The 12,494-nt window shown below is 42.8% G+C and overlaps 1 protein-coding gene across 10 annotated transcripts in view; it reads left to right on the top strand.

The window, feature by feature from the left end:
* The window catches only part of FAM168A (family with sequence similarity 168 member A), a 198,485-nt gene that overhangs the window by 166,681 nt on the left and 19,310 nt on the right, over nt 1–12,494 (top strand). For 6 of the 10 annotated variants that reach the window (XM_065528705.2, XM_045371336.3, XM_074014687.1 and 3 more), the window contains 2 exons: nt 3,466–3,546; nt 7,803–7,829. In XM_065528705.2, the coding sequence (XP_065384777.1) occupies nt 3,466–3,546; nt 7,803–7,829 (108 nt within the window). The remainder of the gene's footprint in view (nt 1–3,465; nt 3,547–7,802; nt 7,830–12,494) is intronic. The other 4 variants (XM_045371337.3, XM_074014688.1, XM_015435469.4 and 1 more) reach the window with 1 other exon arrangement.

The raw sequence follows: 12,494 nt of genomic DNA, 5'->3' as shown, positions 1-12,494 counted from the left end.
AACTCTCCTGTCTCAGCCTCCCAAGTAGCTGGAATTACAGGCATGCGCCACCATGCCTGCCTAATTTTTGTATTTTTAGTAGAGATGGGGTTTCACCACGTTGGCCAGGCTGGTCTCGAACTCCTGACCTCAAGTGATCCGCCCGCCTAGGCCTCCCAAAGGGCTGGGATTACAGGCGTGAGCCACTGTGCCTGGCCCAAAAGTGAAATTTTCAAACAACTAAAACAGGTAATGGTTAAATGATATATCTACATATGGAATATCATAAAGATATTAAAATAAGCCTTTCGAAGAATATGTGATTACATGAGTAATTGTTTATAATGTTAAAGTGAAAAAGAATATATAATGGTGTATACCCCTACCTCATATCATATATAAAAATTAACTCAAATGGATCGGTGATCTCAATATAAACCAAAACTATAAAGCCGTTAGAAGAAAACATAAGGGTCAATCTTCATGACCTTGGATTTGGCAGTGGATTCTTAGATAGGACACCAAAAGCATAATCAACAAAAGAAAAAAATAGGTAAATTGGACTTAAATCAAAATTGAATTTTTTTTTGCATCAAAGGCAATATCAAGAAAGTAAAAGGACAACCCACAGAATGGGAGAAAATATTTGTAAGTAATACATCTGATAATGGTTTAATATTCAGCATGTATAGAGAACTTCTGCAGTATAACAGCAAAAAGACAAACCACCCAGTGAACAAATGGGAAAATGCCCTGTAATCCCAGCACTTTAGGAAGCCAAGGCAGGAAAATCACTTGAGGCCAGGAGTTTGAGACCAGCATGAGCAATATAATGAGACCCAGTCTCTAAAAAACACAAAAACAAAACAAAGCAAAAAAAAAAAAAAAAAAAGGCAGGGCATGTTGGCACGCACCTGTAGGCCCAGCAGGAGGCTGTAGCAGGAGGATTGATTGAGCCCAGGAGTTTGAAGCTACAGTGAGCTATGATCCTGCCATTATACTCCATCCTGGGTAATAGAACAAGACCCTGTCTCTAAAAAATAAACAAATAATTGTATTTTTAAAATGTATTATTATTATTATTATTTTTTTTTTTTTGAGATGGAGTCTCACTCTGTCACCAGGCTGGAGTGCAGTGGTGCCATCTCGGCTCACTGCAGCCCACCCTCTTTAGTAGCTGGGACTACAGGCGTGTGCCACCACACCCAGCTAATTTTTGTTATTTTTTTAGTAGAGACAGGGTTTCCACCTTGTTTGTCAGGCTGGTCTCAATCTCTTGACGACGTGATCTGCCCGCCTCGGCCTCCCAAAGTGCTGGGATTACAGGCGTGAGCCACCACGCCCAGCCAAATAATTGTATTTTTAAATGGGAAAATGATTTGGATAGACATTTCTCCAGAGAGGATATAAAGATAGCCAATAAGTACACGAAAATATGCTCAGCATCATTAGTCGTTAGGGAAATGCAAATCAAAACCACACGGAGATCCCACTTCACACTTTAACTATAGAATGGCTATCATAATAATAATAGAAAAGAACAAGGGTTGTTGAGGATGTAGAGAAATTTGAACTCTCATGCATTGCTGGTGGAAATGTAAAATAGTACAGACATTGTGAAAAACAGTTTGGTGATTCCTTAAAAAGCTAAACATAAAATTACTGTATGACCCAACAATTCTACTACTTGGTATGTATCCCAAAGATTTGAAAACAGGTACTCAGACAGATGCTTACATGTCATTGTTTATTGTACCATTATTCACAATAGCCAAAAGGTGGAAACAACCTAGGCGTCCCTCAACAGATGAATGCATAAAGAAAATCTGGCATATACACATAGTGGAATATTATGCAGCCATAAAGAAGAACAAAGTTATGGTACATGCTACAACATGAATGAACTTTAAGCACATTATGCTAAGTGAAAGAAACCAGACACAAAAGGACAAATAGTGTATGATTCCACTTACATAAAATAGGCAAATTCAGAGAGACAGAAAGTAGATTAGAGGTTACCAGGCTGAGTATTGGGGGATGTATTGTTAATGGTTACAGAGTTTCTGTTTGGGATGATGAAAATGTCTTGGAAACAAAGGGTGATGATAGTTGCATAACATTGTAAATGTCATTAATGTCACTGAATTATATATTTAAAAATGGTTAAAATTGTAAATTTTATATTACACGTATTTTACCATGATAAAAAAATTTCAAAAAAATCTCCCAAACCGAATATAGTATACTGTGGTGAGCTGGAGCTGGTCTGTGTAAGCTCTTGAGAGCTGATTGTGGGCACCTCTTCCAAGCTACTCATTCAGTGATGTTGGTAGCATCAAATTGGTCATGGTGGAAGCATTTATGCCATGGCAGTTGGCAAATGCTGCAAAGCAGCTCCCGTTGCCAACCCCTTCGAGCCTGTTGTTAAATATTTACCAGCACACCACTGAATATATGTGTATAAAAATGTGTAGAAAGCCATCTGGAAAGATAGATGTCAAACTGTTAATGATGTTACCTCTGGGGAGGAGAGTAGTATTGTGGCAGGAATGTGAAAGTAAACTTGAACATAAAAACTATAAACTTCTATGTTACTTCCATTGTTTGTTGTTTTTTTTTGGGGGGGGGGCGGGGGAGATGGAGTCTTGCTCTGTCACCTAGGCTAGAATGCAGTGGTGTGATCTCGGCTTACTGCAGCCTCCGCCTCCCGAGTTCAACTGACTTTCCTGCCTCGGTCCCCATAGCAGCTGGGACCGTAGGCGCCCACCACCACGCCTGGCTAATTTTTGTATTTTTAGTAGAGACGGGGTTTCACCATCTTGGCCAGGCTGGTCTCGAACTCCTGACCTCGTGATCCACCTGCCTCAGCATCCCAAAGTGCTGGGATTACAGGCGTGAGCCACTGTGCCTGGCCACTCCTTTTTTTTTTTTTTTTTTTTTTTTTTTTTATGGTGAGCATATAGACATATTTCTTGTACGGGCGCGGTGGCTCAAGCCTGTAATCCCAGCACTTTGGGAGGCCGAGACGGGCGGATCACTAGGTCAGGAGATCGAGACCATCCTGGCTAACAGGGTGAAACCCCGTGTCTACTAAAAAATACAAAAAGCTAGCCGGGCGACGTGGCGGGCGCCTGTAGTCCCAGCTACTCGGGAGGCTGAGGCAGGAGAATGGCGTAAACCCGGGAGGCGGAGCTTGCAGTGAGCTGAGATCTGGCCACTGCACTCCAGCCCGGGGACAGAGCGAGACTCCGTCTCAAAAAAAAAAAAAAAAAAAAAAAAAAAAGACCAAAAAGTCTGCATATATTGGGATTTTGGTATTGGTAACTTTTCTCTTGAGAGGCTGAAAACTGGTCACATATGCTATCTGAAATAGCCCATGGAGAGACTGAAGGCCAAGCCTAGGACTTGGATTCTGTTTCCTCAAAAATCTGCTTTGTTTGTTTGTTTTTTGCCTAACTAAATAAGCGTTTTCTTATCTCTCTGTAGGTTACCCCACAGCCTATCCAGCAGCTGCCCCTGCCTACAATCCCAGCCTGTACCCCACCAATAGTCCCAGTTATGCTCCAGGTAAAGAGAAAATGGGGACCTAGCAGTGGCAAATGGGGTAGGAAGGGGGATTCTATTTGGAAAAACAAAACCACTTGCTGGCCTTTTCCTGTTCTTAATTGCTCCAGTCCCAGCCTGTCCAGGCTTGATTTTCCTGGGAGTCCCCTCTGGGAACTGGGACAATCAGCCTCAGGGTGGGGGCGGGAATAGAATCTCCTCCACTCTGTCTGGGACTTAAGGTTGACTCATCTCTCCCACGCTGGAATATCTGAGACCTGCATCCTCCTCATGGAACCTTTTCTGCTCTCCCAAGCAATGTCCAAATTCATTCTCTGCTGAGTTTTCCCTGAGGCTGCCACTGGGACACACATACACCTTGGGACACACACACACACCCCTACACACCTTGGGGCACACACACATGCTCTTGCCACCAGAGAGTAAAGAGCTGTTTTTCAAGCTGAGATAAGCTACTTGTTTTTCAAAAGTAATAAAGGCCCAACACTTGGATTGAGGTTGAAATGGGTTTGAAAATGTTGAAAAGGTTTTTTCTATTTTGGGCTCGGAGCATTGCAGCAGTCTTAGTTCTGATCTTAACCCTCATGCTCAGTTGGTGCTCTAATACTCAAGAGCAGGAGAAAGAGTATGGGCTCTGTGGTTAGAAAGTCCTGGGTTTGAATTCTGATTCCCCAACTCACTAGTTCTAAGGCCTTGGGCAAGTCACCTCACCACTCTTAAGATTCAGATGTGACTGCCTGCCTCAGGGTTGTGGATGGTTTTATGTAAGTTCCATTTACTCAACATTTTGACTCACCCTGTTATGCCCAAGGCACTTTGGAAGACCTTGTAGAGGATTCAAACTTGAGGAAGCTGTAATCACTGCCTTTGGAAAGCTTTTGAAGGGAGCAGTGACACATGGGCTAAAGTTCTATAATGGTATCTCAGCATTGGTTTTATATTTACCTTTAGTCAATATGACATATAATATTTTCCCCAAGATCTATGATAGAAGACAGAAATAATAAAAGCTACAGAAATTCTCTCTGATAATCAAATTTGGTAAGTTCTATCTTAAGTACAATGGCTTCGAGGATCATGCATATCATATATAAATAAATGATTTAAATTTAAGTGCTATGAGATCTGTGAACTGACTTTGTAAACTGTCTAGACTAAAACAAAATGAGTTGTTGCAGAAGGTCAAGTAAGATCAAGAATGAAGAAGATTCATTGTCTTTCTAGTCAGGAGGCCATCAGTGACCTCACTGGAAGCATTGTCAGTGAGGTGGTGAGGCTAGAAACCAGAGTGCAGTGAATCAGGAGTCAAGAAGTAGATTTAGCATATATAGCCTATTCTTACTAGAAGCTTAGCTACCAGGAAAGGAAAAACAAAAGGACACTGACTAGAAGTGAATGTAGGGTTGAAGGAAGGTTTTCTCGGATATGAGTGTGGGGTACTGATAGGAAGGTGCAAGTGGAGAGGACAAGTCAGAGACACAGGAGAGGTGGTGCCAGTCAGAGCCAGGCCTCCACAGAGGCTGCTGTAGGGGTGGGAAATCTGGAGCTCAGTTCTCTTCTTTGGTTTGGGAAGTTGAGTAGCGGGTGGAGACAGGGTGCCACACGCAGGAGGGCAACTAAAGGAAAGACTAAAGGAAACGTGACAGGTAGATATGCTTAGAATAAATTGCCCAGTGGAAAGTGGAGAGTTCTCATCTAATGACCTTGATTTGCTTAGACAGAGGGGAGTAGGGATCAAGGGAGGGTTCTTAACCAGGGAGGTCAGGATGTGAGAGCCTCACAGGAAGGAGTAGGACTGGAAACTACCAAAAGATAACAGAGTAGGGTCACACTGGGGGCCTATCTGAGTGGTGGAGGCTGCGAATTTGTCCAGGCTCTCATGCCCAGCACTGGGCTATTTTCTCATAATGTTCAGCACTTCTAATGATAGATTGTGGGATTGTTTTAGAATCAGTTTGCCAATAAGTGGAAAGACATGGAATAAATAGCTACTGTTTGTTGAATGTTTTCTATATGTCAGGAACTATTTGAAGTTCTTTATCTATATTAGCTTGTTGCATATTGCAATAAACTTTTGAGGTTGGTACCCTTATTATTCCCATTTTCCAAATGGGAAAACTAAAGCTTAGAGAATTTACATAACTAGCCCAAAGATCCAAGCCCCGCCCGCACCTTGCCATTGTGCCACATGAGCTCTTAACTGCTACACTATAGTTGTGTCAGTGGGCCAGAGAGAAATTAAGGCATTAGACTGGCTAAAGAGGGAAAGGAGTGCAGATAGGAGGAGGCTGAAACTGTAGGGAAAAAAAGAGAGATTGAGATTGAGTGCATCCTGGCATGTGTATTCAGCTTTAATTTTAAAACAAGCAAAAAGTAAGCCCTCATCTAACTTGATTTTCCCCAATTTTGTTTTTAAAAGTCAACATATTTCTACTAAAGTCACCCAGACTGTTTTCTCAAAAACGCACAAAATCCACAAGAGAGGGTAATGCTAGAATACTGTATTTAAAGACCCCAAACTCGGAGTTGAAAGACCTAGGTTGTAGCACTAGCTTTGCTTCTGATTTTGGTGTGACTTTGGGAAGATCCCTTTCCCTTTGAGTTACTTACACACACGCGCGCGCACACACACACACACACACACACACACACAGAGCATATTTTGGAATGCTGGCCTCTGGATTCACAGTGCAGGTTTCCTGACTGTGGGGGACTTCCTACCATGGAGAAGCTGGCTCAAGGTCAGAGAGGACGGTGTAGGTTACTCTCACCTTCCTGCCAGAGCCAGCCATTTGTGATGCAGAGAGGTACCTTCAGAAGGAACCAGGCTCTTAGGTTTAAATTTCTTTCAGCTGCTTTAAGGAGACCAAGAAGTTGCTTGAGAGAAAGCTATTTTTAGCAGCTCTGAGTATCCTAAGATGTCATCTGTCCAGGATGCAGGGAAACATTTCACTCTTTTCATTGGTTCTGAAAGCAATGTGGGTATTTGGAGCTTTTTCCCAAGTTCTTAATGATTTCAGGGATCTTATTTAAGAACTCTTTGGCCCCATAAGAGGTAGGAGCCAATCAAGACTTGGCTTTTAGAATCTAGGGACCTATTAATGGTAACCTGGCTTGAAAATAAATGAAGGGATGGATAAACAGATTAACTAATACAGATAAAAATAAAATAACCTCCTCATGAGAATCTGTTGACAAAAACATTTTCCCCTATTGTCTCATTTGATTTCATAGCATCCCTATAAAGTAGAAATACACTATTCCCATTTTACATGCAACAGACTTGGAGAAGAGTAGGGAAAAGGAATTTGTGCTTTCTGAACAGCTGCCCTGTTCCAAGCCCTGCACAAGTCATGTTACAAACGTTCATTTTTACCTTAGTCTTGTAAGTTAGGGCTTCCTGCCTCCAACTTTGTTCAGACAGGTTAAATAAGTTGCCCAAAGTTATACAGCTAAAAACCAGTAGATTTGGGAGGGCAAGGCAGGAGGATCCCTTGAGGCCAAAGGTCAAGACCAGCCTGGGCAACATGATAAGACCCTGTCTCTACAAAAAATTAAATTAAAAAAAATAGGCAGGCTTGGTGGCACGCACCTGTAGTTCCAGTTACTTAGCAGGCTGAGACAGAAGGGTCACTTGAGCCCAGGAGCTGGAGGCTGCATTGAGCTATCATTGCACCACTGCGCTCCAGCCCGGGCAACAAAGTGAGACACCGTCTCCAAAAAAAGCAGTATAGCTGGGATTCAAACCCAACTTGTCTGACCCCACAACCTGTGCTCCTTCTATAGCACCACAGTGACCCACAGGCTTCAGGGATGGAGTGCCTCTGCATTGGTCGTATCTCAGAGGTTTTACAGACAGCTCTTTAGAGGCCAAAGATGGTGATATTGTCTCTGAACCTTCACTTCCTCTAACACAAAGTCTCTGTCATATGTGAAATCCCTCTGCAGTTCCTGGGATAACTGAAATGTATTATAAGAGACAAGCAAAAAGCAGGAACTTGGGCTTGTTCACATCCAGGCAGCTCTGGGTCAGCTGCCTGGAAGATACTATGGCATCCAGGGGCTCTCTGCATTGAATGGACTTTCCCAGATGACAAGTCTGTCACCCTCTCTAGGGTAAAAGTGCTTCACATCTTTATTTACTGTTTTTGTGAAGCTGGGGAGAAACTGCTATTGCAAAACGTGTTTATGTAACTGCAATGTATACAACCTTGCACAAATTCTTAGTGGTAATTTCAACTAACATTTCTATCCAACAGAGTTTCAGTTCCTGCATTCAGCTTATGGTAGGAAAGCTATTTTTCCTCATCTGTATTACAGCCTATGAATGTGTTAATCTTGTAACAGTGATAGATCCCCTCTCCTTTCCTCCCCAAATCCCATCCCCTAGGCTTGGGCTCCCCCCAGGTGGCTCAGCAGCAGTTCCTAAAGCATGCAGGAACATGTCTGATGGTGCCAAAATCATGGGTTGGAGACACACATGAACCGTCCCTAGGGCAGCAGCAAAGGATCATGGCATTAAAAGGTGTCTTGTCACCCTAACCTGGCTGCTGAATTCAAACAAATGAACAAAAATTCCAGGACCTGTACACAGCTCCTCAGTTGGCTTTGTGGCAGCCTCTGTGAAGGAGTACCTGGATTATGCCTATTAGAACCCAAAAAACTAGTTTGCCCCAGGATCAGATTTTCCATCTCCATCGGCAGTCTGACATGTTTGAAGACCTGGTTGATTTGAGATACAATCTGTTCCCTTAGCCCAGAACTTGAGCTCTGGGCTCATTTTCCTAGAAGATGCTGAGAGGTGGAGGGGGGTGGGTGGGGCAAGCGTGCTAATAAATGAGGAACCAGAACTGGGTTCTCTGGACAGTGTGGACTCCAGGCCCAAGGCACCACGGGAACTTCTGGGCACCTGTGAGGGTCCCAGCAGTATAACTTGACTAGGTCCTTTTTGTCATAGACAGGAAGGGACCATGGGAAGGACTTGCAACTTTCACCACCCTCACCTGGGCTGTTCAGGAAAATGTTTTTGTAAAATCTCTGCACCCTTTCTCAACTTTTAACCTTGAATTATTTGGATGCTGGAAATTGAATTTGTGTATCGCGCATCTGTCAGGAGATGAGCTGTGAAATTTCTCCTTGCCACTGCTGTGGGCTGTGTGATCTTGGGCAATTTACTAATGTCTCCAGGCCATAGATAAATTGTTTAATTTCACATGATCTCTGAGGTCCCTTTAAATGCTAATACATTGTCCTCTTATAATTTTATTACTTCAATTTTGTTAGTCGCAGACCTGTTTCTCATATAGTCATTTTTTGTTTGCCTCAGGATATGTGAACCTGGACAGAAGGGTGCATAAAATAAGTTAGAGAAGTTCTCATTCTTCCCCTTCCAGTTATAGCATCTGAAATAGATCTGCGTAAAGAATACAGATGGAGCTCTTCACTTTATAAAATTCTGTGCCAGGCCCTAAGATGGCCCTTTGAAAATATGAAGACTAGTAAGACAAGGGGCTTGTTCTCAAGGAGCTCACAGTTTAGTGGAGAGAAGACATGCTGTTAAGCACAGGTGCTTCCAAGAATCACAGGGATTGGGATAGTCAGTTTATAGGGATGCAGGAGAGAGCTGTGTTTAAGGGGTGGGGAGAAGGAAAGGCTTCATAGTAGGTGTGAGTCTTCAGCTCATGATTGATGGATTAATTAATGTTACCAGATGGAGTTTGGGGAGAGACATGCCAGAAGAGGTAGCAGTGTGGACAAAAACATGGAGATGTGAAGCTCCTTGGCATATTCTCGGAATGATAAGCAGTTTCTGTGGCTGTAGTATGGGCAGGAGATTGACAACAGTGAGAGAGTCTAGAGAGGTCACTGGGACAAGATGATCATGGTGGGGCATTGAGTGCTACACAGGAGTTCAAACTTTAGCTTAGAGTCAGTGGAGAACTATGGAATGTTTTCAAGAAAGGGGGTTTTATGGTTAGGTTTAGGTCTTAGGTATATCGCTCTGAATGCAGCTTGAAAATTGGAGGGAGCAGATTTAACATGAGGAAGCAGTTGCAGTAGTTGAGATGAGAGATGATGAGAGCTTCAGTTAGAGCTGTAGCCTATAACTTTGGAGATGGGAGAGGGGATGGATACCAGAACTAGAAATTAGAAGACTAGGTGACACTTTATTTTTGACCCTCACATCAGTACTATGAAGCAATCAAGGAGTGATGATTATTGCCATTTTATGAGACAACAAAACTGAAGCTTAGAAAGGTTAAGTGACTTGCCCAAGATCCCACAGCTATTAAGTGGCAGAGCCCAGGCTACAACTCAGATTTCCTGACTCAGTGCATTGTTCAGGATGATGGTCCCTTGCTGCCTTGTCTCCTTGTAAATGTGCTTAACAGATTGTTCAACTGTCAGAGGGCGTGAGGGCCCCGTATCCAGGAAAGTGAACAACCCAGCACCTGGATGTGGGCAGCATGCTGTGACTGGGCCCATGGCCCTTCACTGCCAAGGGTACTCTCTCTCTCTCTCTCATTTAATTGAGGGATAACACATAGACAGCAAAGTATATAAAGTACACTAATCTTAAGTGTACAGCTTAATAATGTCTTTACATATGTATATGCCTATATTTAACTACCTCAGTTCAAAATACAAAACATCTCTAGGAAGTGGTACTTTTCAGGCACGCAAAGGCAGGCATGCCGTTCTGAGCAGCCTCCTCTGTGACTATGCCTCTAAAAGCTTCAGTTGGAATTGTCTTCATCCCACAGCTGAGCTCTGAATTGTTCCCACCAATAGAACAGGTGACTTTAGAATTATATACAGAGGGGCTGGATCACATGGTACGACTAACTAATGGGGAGGTCAAGTTGACAGCTAGTATTTGTTTTTTCATGTGTTTTCACATTTATCTAGTTATTTAAATTATAAGGATTCAAACATACAGAGACGTACAGAAAATACTAATTCATTTTCTTTATAATGAAACCAGAAGAAAATAAAGAAAAATATTTTTATTCAGAAAAAGATATAGTATAGTTCACGTCATCAGTTGGAAAAGACATAGTAACCAAAGGCACAGTCGCACTTGCTTCTTTCCTGGTTAACCTGGAACATTATTTTACTATGTATCATGCTGTCTTGTTCACTCCCTGGTTGGCGTGTGGCTGTGTTGCATCCCCAGCTAGACCATAAGTACCTTGTGTGCGGTGACTGTGACCCAGGTGTGTTCCCTCCCACCCGCGGCGCTCCCCTCAGTGCTGAGTGCAGTGTAGGCCTCAGTCACTCTTTGGATAAAAGAGTGATTTACTCTTTTGTAAAGAGTAAGTTAAGTTAGACTTACTAACTTTAATGGTCACACAGTCCTTCAGCCTAATGTCAGACTTTTGGCTTATGATGAAAATTATGGTAAAGTATATACCACTTGGAGGAAAAAATTTGAATGGAATAGAACCTCCAAATTCTCTAAATTCTTACAGCTAAATTCAGGCCTCCTGCCCCCTGATGGTGTTCCTGTGGGGTCTTAAGGGCATGGGCTTGCTTTATCTGACTTTTCAGAGCTACATGTTTTACTTTTTAGAGAGTTGTTTTGGGTGGCCACTGCTTTCCAGCCACATGTGTTGCAGAGTCTAAATTTGGAGACATGTTTATAAGATTTGTTAACACTAATTGGATTCTTTACCCCTTTCCTGTTTCCCACCCCCCAAAGAAAAGAAACGCAAAATGATTGTTTAAAACGGACTATCCTCCTCCTGCATTGTCTGCAGAGCCATGTGTTGATGTCCAGGAAAGGCCCTGGGCTCTACATGGAGTTCTGCTGAGTCTCCATTTCTCTTAACAGAATTATCCTTTTAGTGTGACTTTCCTGCCCATGATTTCCTTCTCATTTCTCAGCATCTGCTGTATATATCGCAGGCCATTAATGCAAACACAGAGTCAGCCTACAATAGCTATAATTCTAGTCTTGGTTCAACAAAAACAGCACAGTCCTTGACCTTCTCTGGCCCTAGTACTTCTGGGATAGAAGGAACCAGAGGTATTACCTGTAACCTGAATGGGCAGAGAGGGTTACGGGATCTCTCTAGAGGTAGAATGTCCTTGTCCTGGTGGAATTAGAGAGTGTATAGGCATACTTTATTCTCATAACACCCTGTCTTAACCTCTTATTTAAATGTTTTACGTATTGCCAATGTAGCCCCCACCTTCTGCTAGTATACTATGTAACACCCCGTATCCATGACCCCCCCAAGACTTTGAGTGGAAAAGATGTTGCTAAAATTATTCTTTTTACCATAAACAGAAATTTGAGTCAAGAATGTTTCCCCTCTAGTGTTTGAAATTATAACAAAGAAAATGTCTGAAAAGTTAGGCAAGTCCCACTTCAGAACTCTGTTTCTTTTCTCCTTCCCCCTCAGGACACCACGAAGGTAAGTTATTTGAGTCTCTCCCCACTTCTAAAACCTATCATCCTTCAAATGTCTCGAGCTGAGCTTTGAGTCAGCCTGGGAAGTCTCTGCACATCTTAAACTGGGCCTCATCTATATTTCATACCTACCCCAAATTTCATATGTGCTTTCTTAATGGCCCAAAGGACCACCTCTAATTCATGAGGAGATATCCCACATGGGGCACCCAGTAACACGTGAGTAGGAGATATTCAGGGGTATGCAAGAAGTATGTCTGGCCTCAGCTGGGTATACAGGAGAAGGAGTTATTAGCAAGGAGTACCCACTAGCTAACTAGGTTCAGTGTAACACAGTGCCCAGTGCCTTTTAAGCTACCATGGCCACAGCTCAGTCCCTTCAGAAGGGATGGTAGTCCAACAAGGTTCATGTAATGTGGTCATTATTTGTGGGCCTGTCTTTGAAAGCAGCTTATAAATATACCTCCAGATGGTATTTCAGACAACCAAGAGTGCTCAGCTGATCTGGTGAACACACAAAGGCTCCCACGTTGCT

This window comes from Macaca fascicularis, chromosome 14 (genome assembly GCF_037993035.2).
Source record: "Macaca fascicularis isolate 582-1 chromosome 14, T2T-MFA8v1.1".
Classification (NCBI taxonomy): Eukaryota; Metazoa; Chordata; class Mammalia; order Primates; family Cercopithecidae; genus Macaca; species Macaca fascicularis.
This window is presented reverse-complemented; position numbering and strand designations above follow the sequence as displayed.